Below are 13,558 nucleotides of genomic sequence, written 5' to 3'. Positions count from 1 at the left end.
TGAGGCTGGCACATGTCAGCAGGAGACAGGAGGCAGCACTTTGTTGTAAGGAAATGGCCCAGGCTCCATGTGCAGTGGGCAGGGAAGAGTTTCACCAACCTTCACTGTGCACAGGTGACAAAAATGGCCTTACAAAAAAATAAACCAGGATCAAATCAGTCTGTAGCCTAATTGGTGACATTACTAAAGAAGCAGGTCTCTGCCTCACAAAATTTGGGCTCCTGAGGTGACCCCAAGATGTGTATCCACCCTTCTGTTAGAGTGGCTCACTGCTTCTGTACTCCCTCCTTAGTTGCTGCCTTCCTTGGCACTGCCTGGGCACTGAAGCCACAACCAGATGGGCCAGCAGAGCTTCCACTAGGAGCATCTTGAAATAAAATCACTATTCAGGTTTGCTCCCACAGGGGCAGGAGGAACACAGCCACCACTTCAGCTTCTGAGCAACAATAGTACAACAATGTTCTTGGGAATTCCAAAATCCATCAGACTCACAACCACCTCATCCTCCTCCAAGGCTGTCAGTAAAAAGCAAACGAAGCAAGCTTTTTAAAACCAGTGAGATCACAGTGAGGCACTGCTGATTGCAAATATGAAGTAACCAGGCACATACCTCATATAGATGCTCCATGCAAGACAGAATTCCACCTGTGGGTATCTAATTCCTTCATCATCCTCCAATCTTATCCCAAGGCATCTTTTCATCCAGGAGTAATCACCTTTCCAAAGCTCTCCACTGAGCTGAGGAATCTCTGGGCAACACACCAGCTTCATTACCTTTCTCTACAGCTCACATACGGGTTTTGAAGAGAGCTCAGCTTGTTTCCCACACCACCAGCCCCTGTTAACTCATGAGCCAAAGCAAGGGCCCCTGCAGCACCTGTGAGCACTATCACCTGCTCAGGAGGCTGCAGGTGCTTCTCTGGCCTTTGATGCCTCTGCACGTATTTACACCCGCAGAAGAATAAATGGAATCTGGCCTTTCCAAGTTTTATTTCTAGAGCTATAAAATAATTTCAGCCTCCAAACATATTTATAGCAAGGAAACACTAGCTTGCCACCAAGAGAGTGAGTGTGTTCTTGGAAATTTTACTGCCTCTCACCTCATGTAATATTCATTTGACTAAGGCAACTCTATTGCATCTTTGCCTATATTTTGCACTTATCCAGTGAGAGTTTCTTGGGGAATCTGGTGCTGCTCAAGTTAAAACAGGGCAGCAAAACTGTGCTTGATTGAAAAAGACAAAGCTGCAGCAAGGATAGAGAATGAAAGCTGAAGCCAAGGTCTTTTGCTAGTTTCTTTAATGACCAGAGATAAGTGCCTGCACCTCTCATTTTCAGCAGGGAATGCTGAGCAACTAAAAGTACATTTTTGGTCTGATGCTCTGAGTTCTTAGTCATTCACTTACCCTCTTGATATATCCTTGAAATCTCCCTCAGCCTGAGGTTATTCCACCTTTTTCTGGGTTTAGTTTTACATACAGACAGAAAAGCTGTTCAGCTGTGTGTGTTTGCATGGGAATTTATTTAGTTGTTGAGAAATTAGTTGTTATTGAGTTGTTAGAAATGAGGTGATACGTCAGAAAGTAAAAGTAACAAAAATACTGCAAGAATGTGATACTGATTTGCTCTAAAACCCTCAGGTACAACATCTCCTTTGGCGTGGCACTGCTGTCTGTCAAGAGTAGTGAGCCTTGCTAGAGAACTTTCTTTTCCTCTCAGCAGCAAAATGTGTGGTCATCTGCAGCCCAGAGCAGCAGGCACTGGGTTAGTGGGGAGCTCAGCACCTTTCACACTCAGCCTATTTCTTCTACAGATGCTGAAGTCCTGATATGCTTCCCTTCTAAGCTACTAGTTATTAATTAGAAAAATCTCATGTGGGTGGCAAATTCAATGCTCCATTCCTGGTGCTGCTGCGGCAGGACGCCGACTGAAGTGTCCCCACGCAGGACATGCACAGAACCCAAACCTCCTTGGAAGCAGCCCCCATCCCTGCTCATGTGGCTCATCCCTGCCACTTGCACCATGGCCACACGCTGTATTTGGACCCCTGTTGTGGTGAGTGAACCAGGCTTATGCAGCAGCAAGGCTCAAGAAAGGGATGCCTAATGCCTGGTCTTTCAGAGGGAGAAACTGAAACCCCCTAAAAAAGTCGATGGGCAGAGGTTGGTGCATCATGTGGGCCAGCCCCTGCAGGGATCACATGAATATGGGCTCATCTATAGACCTCGAGGATGCATGGCCTATTTCTCCCCGGTGCAGAACACCGACTCCTAGATGAAGACCCATGGCTACATCTCACTGATGCCAGCTGCAGGGCCAGAGGAACAAGGACTGTTCCTGTGAGATCCCTGACAGGGAGCAAGGCAAAGGGCACGGGAGAAGCTGGTGCTTTCCCAGCTCCTGAAAATTATTGTGCAAGAAGAAAACCCAACACTGAATGTTGCACCAAACAAAAAAGAGAACGTCAAGCTCTGGGAAGCTCTTCTGGGGCAAAATGACCCTGCCAGGAGGACTAGGAAGGAGGAAAGAGAGGATAAGAGGTGCCTGCATGGGGCTGCAGAGAAATGGTGTCTCTCCCGGCTGTGGCAGAGGGACCACTCAGGTCTCACTGCAGGTCACATAGGGACCAGCTCCAGCAAAACCAGCAGGTCTTGCAAGTGTTGAATGGCATTTGAGACTTGCAAAGATTGTCCACCGTGTCTCTCTTTTTGGGGCCTCTCTTATTACCTCAATTTACAAACAGGCAAAGGAAAATAACCATCACTTTCCCCCTCCCAGCAAAACCCTGCTCAGCTGCATTTTAGCAAAGAGCTTCTCCAGTATTAAAAGTACACTTTATTTTCTGTACAATTCTCATCCAAATCTTCAGACCTGGAAATGTCCAGTGTGTCCCCATAAAAAGTTGCAGATTGTTCTGCTGCCATGAGGCTCTGTCCAGAACTGTCCAGGAGGGGCACAAAGCCAGGACCACCAAAATCAAGTGCTGATGCTTTCTAGGTGCAGGGAGGAGAGTAGGAAGGAGAGGGAGGGGAAGGCAGTCCTGCTCTGCCATGGAGTCATCAATGACCAGAACCTTCCCTGGGTGGCAGAAGAGGCACCCCCAAGCTCATGTCATCGTTCGTGCTTAGTGTGCGAGTCGTTGCGCTCAACCGTCACCCCGTTCCCATTCCGCGTCACCTCCTTCCTGTTCCAGTCCTTTTCCAGGTAAAATTCAGCGAGCACGGGGCAGTGCTCTGAAGCCACCCCACCCCAGGACCAGTTGTCGGGGATCCATGGGTTTGTGAGCCCCTCTCGCACGACAGCCCAGTGGCCTGCATCAAAGAGAATCACAGGGAAAACATTAAGTGACACTGCCCGAACCAGGCACATGAGGCTGACCTAACTGAAGGTTACACGACTTCACTCAAGCAACTCTACCTGTGAAAACCTTTTTCAAGCTCCGACTGATCCAGATATTATCCACTGACTTGGAGCCTTGTGGGTTCTTTGTGCTGATGTTGGTGAAGGTGCTGGAAGGGACCAGGTGGTGAAACTTCTCCTTTCTCAGGATGTCATGGTCGCTGCTGTCTGGGGCCTGGTTAAAATCTCCAAGGATTATTACATCTTTTTCTCCTAGAAAACAGGAAAAATAGAAAAAGAATGGGAGGAATGGACATCCATCACTCAAGTACAAGAGGATTAATGGAAAGAGGAAAAATACAAATACTGAATGAACAAAGTGATTGTACTCTGAACTCCTGAAAGAAATGCTGTTTAAAGCCTTTTTCACTGTTTACTCATAGCTATTCTCTTCATGACAATAAAACCAGCCTGTATATATTTGATGCTTTTTTTAAAATATCATCACATTTATTGCAGTCATAGAATCATAGAGAATGCTGAGTTGGAAGGACTCCTAAGGGCCATCGAGTCCAACCCCTGGCCCTGCACAGGATACCCCAAGAGTCACATCATACGCTTAAGAGCATTGTCCAAACACTTCTTGAACTTGGGCAGGCTTTGTGCTGCGATCACTTCTGTGGGGAGCCTGTCCCCAGCCACTCCCTGGCAGATGAGCTTCTTCCTAATACTCAACCTAAACCTCCTCTGAACTCAGCTTCAGGCCATTCCCTCAGGTCCTGTCACCGGGGACAAAAGTGAAGAGATCAGTACCTGCCTCTCCTCTTCCCCTCTTGAGGATGTTGAAGATGACAATGAGATCCTCCCTCAGTCTCCTTTTCTCCAGGCTGAACAAAACAAGTGACCTAAGCCATTCATAGAACTTCCCCAAAAGCCCTTCACCATCCTCAAGGCCCTCTTCTGGACACTCTCTAATAGATGCTTCTTTTATATTTTATCACCCAAAACTGCCCCCAGCACTCTAGGTGAGGTCATCCCAGAGCAGAGGATGGTGGCTATCCCCTCCCTTGCCTGGCTGGTGATGCCTGATGCCTCCCAGGACAGGGTTGGCCTTCCTGGCTGCCAGGGCACTGCTGACTCATGTTTAACTTGCCATTGACCAGGACCCCCAGGTCCTTTCCACAGCACTGCTCTCCAGCCTCTCATTCCCCAGTCTGTGCATAGCACCAAGGTTGCTTCATCCCAGGTGCAGAATCCAGAACATGCCCTTGTTAACTTTCATATGGTGGGGATTTTCCATCCCTCAGACTGGTTGAGGTCTCTCTGCAGGACTTGTCTGCCCTCAAGGGACTTGACAGCTCCTCGCAATTTAGTGTTATTTTCAAACTTAGTATTCCTTGAAGTCCCATGTCCATTACTGAAGATGTTGAAGAGAACTGGACCAAGGATGGAGCCCTGTGGAACCCCACTAGTGACCAGAGGCCAGCCTGATGTCACCCCATTCACTGTAATTTTTTGTGCCTGATCTGTGACCTGGTTTGCTCACCCATCATGTAAAATTGTTATCCAGCTGTGTGCTGGATATTTTTTCCAGAAGGATACCGTGAGAGACAGTATCAGCAGCTTTACTGAAGCCCATTTATTGGTGTCTTTTCCTTGCTACTCCCTGTTAGGGGCAAACTCAAAGACAAGCAGTTTTAGTCTCATAGCTTCTTAGAAATCTGTGCCTTTGTAATCTTTGTTTGTTTGTTTTTCTGCAAGAAACATCTACTGGCTTTAATTTATGCGGACATTTTTAAAAATAGATTTTCTTTAAGAATCAGGAACACTTTTGTGAGGAACCCAGGAAGATGCAGCCTTATGATGGTATAGACCATAGTGCCAAAAGTGCAGTGCTCAGTCTAACCTCTGCATTAAAAAAATCCAAAAGAATAGGATGAAGGAGCAAGTCTGCAAGCCTGATGGCAGACAATGAGTGGAGAAACCACACGGGCACTCCCTAACTACCGCAACTTTCTTCTGCCTGGCTGACTGAAGGGATACTGCTCAGCTTGGAACAGAAAATTACTTCAGTTATGTTTTGTTTCCAACCCTAATGAGAGAGAATAGAAATTCTAGATCATAATTTCATGTCCTCAGTGTGTGCTCTCCTTGCCCCACAGATGTGGATGCAGTCATCCCACCTGTGCCCTGAGATAAAAGGACAAAGCACATGCCTCCCTGCCCATCTCAGATCACTGCCAGAAATACCTGAGAAGACAACTGAAGAACAGTGACAGCAGACCAGAGATGCTTCCATGTCACTGCTTGCCGCTGGAGAAGGAGGTACGAATGCACAAAAAAAGTTATCCCAAAGCTGACTTTAGAGGAGAGATCTATGAAGAGCCTATAAGCTTTTTCTGTCCTGGGACTGAAGTGCAAGAGGGGATGGGGTGGACAGACTTTCTCTACCATGCTCAGTGCTCTGGGAAAACCTCGTCGTTTTTTGCTGTTGCTGTAGAAGTTATTATCCAGGAGAGGGAGCACAAGCTCAACAAAATCTATTCCACTCCTGTCTTGCAGTGCAGAAAAGATGAATTGGGAAAGGGCAAGAGAGCAAGCGAGACTGAGGTCATATGATTACAAATACTTCAAAATATGGTGCTTGCTAAGATGCAGAGGGGGAATGAATAGTTAAATGAAATTATTTGTGGTTCTCTACCCTTTTTAAGTCACAAATCATATTGTAAATGACATGAAGTTTAAATATTATTCTATAAAGCATTCATGGCAGCAGTCTTCCCAACTTTGAAGGAAAAAAAACCCCGCCTGAATCTGAACCTGAGTTATTTTAAGCTCTATCAGAACCCAAAAGAAAAATTAATCCTTGTCTAATGGGATGACCATGCCTGCTGTGAGCTGGTGGTTGTGCATTCATCTCATGATAAAGATCTTTTGCAAGATCTCTTGCTTGGCAGGACCAGGAAGCCTGAAATGTAACTTTGGTCCTTCAGTGCTAACTTGCTCAGTGGCCCAGGCAGTGATTGGCTCCTTCCATGCTTTCATCTCCACCCTATATGGGAAAAGGCCATTACAGAATCCTCAAGTGTTTAAAAATGACAGATTGGGATCTTAACAGCACTATCTTGATTATACACAAAATCTATTCTATTCTATCCTAAACCACTCATGCTTCTTTTAGCAAATCTTCAAGACTACCTCCCTTACATGAAAAATCTATGAAAAAAACCCACTATACTTACAAGTGATAATTTTAACTGACTGAAAAATTTAACCTCTCCATTCTGGAGCCATTAGAAATAGCAGAGGATAAAAGACCCAGCACTTGGATGAATGCTTGGAAGAAGATAAGAAGTCAGCCTGCAGCTGACTCCCAGGGAGGAAATCACTATATTCTTCACCCATTTAAACTTCTATCTGCAGAATAATTAAGCATAAAATCATAACAGAGTGTAAAGTTGTCAGACAGAATAGGTTGGAGCATGTTAAAAAAGCTGAATCCAAATTTGCCATTGGGGAGAGAAAGGAGTGCTTTTGGTTGCCCTCTGGCAAGAGCTTCTGGGGCTCCTCAAACTGCAAAAGAGGGCAAATACATCAGGCAGCCCTGTGCTAAGCAAGGAAGAGCAAGCAACCAGTTTTCTAGACAGCCACCAACTACATTTCCCCTTGCCCTGGCTCACTCTCAGCCCTGCTCCTGCAACAACAACCTCATGCACACCAGCACTGCAGTTTCATGTCTTGTCTGCCTCCCAGGACCCTGACAGACATCCAGCCATGAGAGGGAAGGAAGTGAACCCGCCTGGATCCTCCTGAGTGCGTGACTCTGTCTAACTGGACACTCCTGGGTCTCTCAGCAGAGGCAGGGAGCAGAGCTGCCCACAGCAGATACAGCTCTCAAAGGTCTCAAGGATGAGCCCAAATGGCTCTCAGCCAAACTTAGCAAAACTTCTGGAAGAAATCATGCCCTTGCCCATAATGAGGGATGATAACTGATCAAAAACTGCAATCACGATGCTCACAGTTAAAATCAGATGAAGAGAAAAACAGAAGATTAAGACAATTCTACTGGTGCTGTGCTGTGCTGTGATTTTCTTTTTTTTGGAGGGAATGAGTTTAAGACTGTCAGGGCTTGATTCTGCTCCTCAGGAGCCAGAGGCTCCTCAGCCAATGCAATCTGGTCCTCCTCTTCCTCCAACAGACAGAGCAGCAGGAACTCTCTTAACAACCAATCTTCTGCTGCAGAGGTCCCGGACACAGACTGTACTGTCCACAAGGACCCAGAGCCTCCATCTGTTGGGACGTGGTGGCATAAAGCCCACAGCAGCCAGGCACATGTCCTGTTCATGACCTCTCAGCAGTGCTCCCACACACATTCACACTCTCTGGGTCTAAAGCGACCATGTCCTTGTCAATGGAGAACTCCTCAGGTGAAAAAATAAGTCTGGTCTGTTTGCAAATGCATCTTCAAATTCACTAAAGCACCAGCAAGTTTTGGCAGTGCCTGTAGGTGGCTCTTGGCCAGCAAAGCAAAGCAAAGCAGAACTTTAACTCAGCCCTCTGCTGCAGTGGCAGAGCTCTGGTGTGCCAAGGCAATCAGTTGAGGGACTGACAGTGCCTGCAGAAGGTCAGCAGTGTTGAAATCTTCCTCTCTGCAGGAACTGGGAAACCCTTCTTTGCTTCACGGCATGCCAAGGGACTTCTGTAGGACACATTCCCTGATTTTACCATGCCCTGCATAATTTCCTTCATGAATTAAACAGACTGTTAAATGCTCAAATCCTTCCTGGACAGAGTGACACACATATGATGAGAAGGACGTGATGTTACATTGGCTGCTAAGAAGTCTTCTCAGAAGTCTTTTAAGCCTAGTGCCTAAGGCATGGGTAACCCATGGAATATGGGCAAGCCACACGGGAGAAGATAACAGAGAATCACAGAAAGGTTTGTGTTGGAAGGGGCCTTTAAAGATCATCTAGTTCCACCTCCCTACCATGGCCAGAGACACCTCCCACTAGACCAGGTCACTCAAAGCCCCATCCAAGTGTACCTTGAATACTGCAAAGGAAGAGCATCCACAGCTGCTCTGGGCAACTTTTACCAGTGCTTCACTGCCCTAGCAATAAAGAATGTCTTCCTACTATCTAATCTAAACCTACCCTCTTTCAGTTTAAGGCCATTCCCCATTGTTCCATCACTACATGTCCTCGTAAAAAGTCCCTCTTCAGCTTTACTGTAGGCCCCTTTCAGGTACTGGAAGACTGCTGGAAGATATTTTCCCAAGTCTTCTCTTCTTCAGACTGAACAACTCCAGCTACCTCAGCCATTCTTCACAGGAGAGGTGTTCTAGCCATCTGATCATCTTCACAGCCCTTCTGTGGACTTGTTCCAACAGATCCATGACCTTCCTGTGTTGTGGATCCCAGAGCTGGATGCAACTCTCCAGGTGGGGTCACACGGGAGCAGATTAGAGAGGCAGAATCCCCTCTCTCACCCTGCTGGCCATGCTGCTTTGGATGCAGCCCAGGATGAGGCTGACTTTCTGGGCTGCAAGTGCGCATGGCTGGGTCATGTCCAACTTCTCATCCACCAGCACTTGCAAGTTCTTTTCATCAGGACTCTCTCAATCCACCCAGCACGCTGGTCCCTGGGTCCAGCCACTACCAGGACATCCCAAATAACATCTGTGTGCTGCCCACGGCCACCACACTGAAGAAAAACTAGTGGAGCTCTTGAGAGAAGACAGAAGAGCTGCTGCAAAGAGTTAGCTACGAGCAGCCAACAGCCACTGCATGTCTCCAGTATGGATGAAAGCAAAAAAAGAGAGGGGAAAGAAACCAGGACCCACCAATCTAATGGGAGAAATATGTGGATACTATGCCCTGCGTTAAGGGGCACTGTGGATAGTAAACAATGCTCCTCAAGTGCTCACACGCCTCTTAGTAAGAATAATAGAACAGGCATCTGTTAGCAAAATGGGAACAGAAACTCAGATTTACTGCACTACCCACAGGCAAGTCAGTTCTTACTGCCCATATTCTTCGGACTAATTTGGAAGAAATTAAAGGATGGTGGTAATTTTAAGTATGAAATTCATTTTGGCAGGGTAATTAAGTATTTCGAAGTCACATGTGTGCACTACTATTTCCTTAGGAGACCACACCTGCATGCCACAAGTTTGGAGGAATCTGAAATTCTTGTTTCTGTGAAAGACTAAGCCAAGAATGAGCATGCTCCAGTAACATGCCTGCCATATGAAAATTAAAACATGAAATAAAGAGAATACTGACTGCCTAAATTTAGATGCAGTGGAAGTGCAGCTCAGTTGACTTCAGAAGAGTTACACGTTTATCCTATGTTTCAGTTCAGCCTTTGGGGATTAAACAAATGATCCTTTTGTTTACCTTCATCCTTTCCAATTTTAAAGTGCGTGGACAAATACTTAAATGAGTAGCACTTAAAATAGCTCTGACTGGCTTCTGCCTCTCAAAAGGAACAATAGAACAGGCAGAAAAACTGTAAACACCTCTTGAGTTATACAAGAGGGATATTAACACTTCCAAATGACCAACCTTGCTGAGCTAGGCCAAGTTGAAAATCATCACTTGAACAACCCTGCAACCCCTTCACATCTTGCTTAAGCAGTAAACAAGGGGCTAGACTTTTTCTGTTCCTATAACAAGATCAGCAACATTTAGAATCTAAACTGCTTTGTTCTGCTTCGCAGGAAGTTAAACACGATTTGCAAGCTTCAAAGTAAAAAGCAAATTCACAGAAATGAAGTAAATAAATTCAGTTGCCTATTTCATTGCTCAAGCTCAGGCCTAAATTCTGGTGTCATTTCATCCTGGTGTAAAGCCAGAGCAACTTATTTGAAATCAACAAAATTATTCTACATATTACATCCAGGTACCAAAACAGGATTTGGTCTCTTTTCTCATTAGCAGCCATCTGCGAATTTGCACTGGGTTTTTCAAAGAGCTTCCAATTACCCAAAATTTAAATATACAGAACCTAATTCTCTTGGAAGAAAAAAATAATTAAGCTTTGCTCCAATATCAGGTAGGTGCCATTTCCACGAAGCACTTAAAATAGGTTTCCAACTCTAGTGACTTTTCTTTCCTTCGGCAGAACTTGCTGCTACAGTAGCATAAAAAACAGAAGGAACTTGATTTGAAAAAATGGTGTCAAAGCCAGTAGGATCTCCTGTGCTGTTTGTGTTAATTAGGAAAGACTGTAAGACAATGAGCAAGGGAAAAGCACATTTGTCACACTATGCATCACACAAATATGGGTAAAGACAATTGTGAGGCTGATAAGGGTATTTCTGAAATGCTCACTGAGACAAGGCTTAGTCTTTTAAAAATTCCTTTGAATTAGATAGTGTGCACGTGGCAGCTGGCAGGAAAAACCCTGCCTTACCTTTCAGAGTCTCCTGCAAACTCTGTGCACAGGCTGCCAGTTTGTGGCTGTCGTGGTTCTTCCCGGTGCTGTCTCCTGCAGAGGGTGGCAAGGCCAGGTGAAGGTTAACCACAGTCAGATCATTCATTCCAACCTGGGGGGCAAGGAGGAGAAGTCAATGCCATGCACGTGAGGAATGGAAGGTCACAACACAAAACCACGTTCCTCTTCCCACTACTTTCAGGGGTAGATCTGGGGCAGTAGGAACTGCTGTATATGTGGGGTGTCTTGGTGTGTCTCAGTGTGGGGAGGAAGAGGATGGAGGCATTTGCATTTTGCAGCTTGTTTGCAATAACCTCATACCCTCTCAGTTCTGGGGAAACTGGTTTGCATTAACAAACAGCTTCCTTTCACCACAGTTGCAGAAAGAAGTCAGCTGCTTATGAAAATCAGTTTATGCAAAAACAGTTGTTAAAAAGCTACAAATAATGTCATGGTCATTATAGGGGCTAATTACTACTGTCTTGTGCTTAGCTCCAGCTTATCACAGAGACTAACCAAGAAACTTAATGTACCTTGAAAGGAACTGTTGGCTCCCTGCAATCTCCTGTTCATTTGGACCTATTTGTAGGATTAATTAATTACTAATACTTTATTTACTAATAATTATTCGATTAATGCTTCTCTCAAAGCATTACCAGAGATGTCAAGTTCCCTAAACTGGACTCTTTCATTACAGCCTGTGTGGAGATGGGCCCTCTCTGCTCATGCTGTTTGCTCCAGCATATACTTAAGAATATGGTTCCAAAAGTGATGATGTTCTTTTAGAAAGGTTTGGCCCTAGTGAAAAAGCTTTAAGATGGAAACTCTGAAGTGTGACAGCAACATAAGATAGGCTAGCCCAAGTCTCACTGAAGTACTGTGCCTTATACACACACATACTATACATATATATACATACATATAATCGATAATTGATCTCCATTCTCCCTGCACTCGTCCCTCTTTGTGGCACTGACAAGAACCCCAGCCCTGTGGCCTGGCTGCTGCTGAGGATCCACTGACTCTCAGATTCTCAAATACTCCCTTGCAGCTCCTACTCCCATAGGAGCAAGGCAAAGGACTGACTGTGGTGAACCACCACATGTATTGAAGTGCATTAAGCACCTATCCATAATCAAGCCATGGGACAGCGATGAGAAGGGTCAGACGCTCATGCAAATTTTTATTTCTCAGAAGGCTGTGTCTCTTTTCACCTTAGCCAAATTCTTTTTAGTAAAAGTTCTTCAAGGCTGGGCTGGCACTGTGGCAGTTACCTTGAAATGTGCAAGATATGGATGAGGATATGAGTGCCTCCCATTGCCATTGGTCTGTGCAGTCTCCTGAGATGAGGCATCTTTCAGCTCAATGCCAGCTGTTGTATCCCAGAGGAAGCCAGAATATTCAACTCCCTGGAATTAAAAAAGAAAAAGAAATGCTGGTCACAAGATGGCAAAACCAAAACATTCTACCCAAATGTATCCCCATATCTATTTATATCTATATCTATATTCACATCTATATCCATATCTATATCTAGGCATGGTGCCTGCTGAAGCCAGGAAGCCAAATTGGCTGTGCCCGTGCATAAAGGAGAAACAGCTTCCTGGGCTATAGTGGAAGATACAGAGGACAAGTGGAAAGGCTTCTTCATCCCACCCCTGCCAAAACTCCTACCAGACACGGGAGGAATGCTTCCTGGGAAGCTCCACTGGCTTCACCGAGGAGTGAGTGTGCCAAGCCAAAACACACATCACTCTACTCAACAACCCCTCACACCTGCACACTGGCTGTTGGACACTCAGTTAATTCCAGCACTGCTCCAGTAAAGCCAAGGATTTAAGAGTCTGTTTTATCTCCTACAGGCAAAGCATGTTCAGGACCACTGTAGGGGTGAGGGATGCTGCCTCTCGTGTGCATGTTTGGGCTGATGGGGTCCTGGTTTCCTCCTACTCCAAACAAGGCATTGGATACCTCTGAGCATGGTCAGTAATGAGGTAGTTTGTTAGCCACACGATTAATTGTTTAACCGTGAGTTTGGAGCCTTGAGGTCTTCCTGAGTGACTTCTAGGGCTTGCAGTAGATGATGCTGTGCATAGTTGTTCCTTCCCTCAGCTTAACACCATCTCACAGACTTTTTTCACCCGCAAGCTAAAAATAACTGGGCACCTTTAGTCTCTTGGCATGAAATCCAGTCTAGACCTCTCAGCCCTGTCAATTTCTCTGTCTCTCTTCCAGTTTAAATGTTTCATGCTCAGCTCTCTGCTCCTTTCAACTGTGCTTCTATGATTCTGAATGGGCTTTTTTTTGATTACTTCATGACGTGAAATAGACATTTTCAGAAAACTGTCTACACTGTCACACCAGCAGCAGTATCTAATTCAAAGATATTAGAGACTGTCAGCCTCTTCTCCCATCACTCAGACACCATTTTCCTTGGCATCATTCAAACCCATTCCCCTTAGCAAATCACAGTTAAATCCATTGCAAGGAAGAGCCTTCTGTATTTCAGCTGCAATAAAAAACTGTTAACTGCTCCGCTAACTTCCCAAGAGCCTTGAAAGGATTAAGGTTGGTTAAAATTCTTTGGTAGCTCCTTTGATAACTCACCTTTAAAATACTGACAAAATCATTCCACCAGTAAGAACCTTAAGGTCTAAAAACTGCTACAGGAAACGATGTGGAAGAATAAAACTGCTGTCAACAGCTGTTGGCTATTTCCAGGCTCCAGACTTCATATCAGCATGGCAGTCAAAATGCCAAAACTTGCCTGGTTGAAATG

The 13,558-nt window shown here is 45.3% G+C and overlaps 1 protein-coding gene across 1 annotated transcript in view; it reads right to left on the bottom strand.

The window, feature by feature from the left end:
* Window positions 1-2,701: 2,701 nt before the first annotated feature.
* The window catches only part of EEPD1 (endonuclease/exonuclease/phosphatase family domain containing 1), a 62,850-nt gene continuing 51,993 nt past the window's right edge, over window positions 2,702-13,558 (bottom strand). The window contains exons 4-7 of the mRNA XM_066321890.1: window positions 12,054-12,188; window positions 10,759-10,891; window positions 3,418-3,612; window positions 2,702-3,311 (exon numbers count right to left, since the gene is read on the bottom strand). Of these exons, the coding sequence (XP_066177987.1) occupies window positions 3,112-3,311; window positions 3,418-3,612; window positions 10,759-10,891; window positions 12,054-12,188 (663 nt within the window). The 3' untranslated portion in view covers window positions 2,702-3,111. The remainder of the gene's footprint in view (window positions 3,312-3,417; window positions 3,613-10,758; window positions 10,892-12,053; window positions 12,189-13,558) is intronic.

This window comes from Sylvia atricapilla, chromosome 1, assembly GCF_009819655.1.
Source record: "Sylvia atricapilla isolate bSylAtr1 chromosome 1, bSylAtr1.pri, whole genome shotgun sequence".
NCBI classification, from domain to species: Eukaryota; Metazoa; Chordata; class Aves; order Passeriformes; family Sylviidae; genus Sylvia; species Sylvia atricapilla.
The sequence above is the reverse complement of the archived record's forward strand: the minus strand, read 5'-3'. Positions and strand labels throughout refer to the sequence as shown.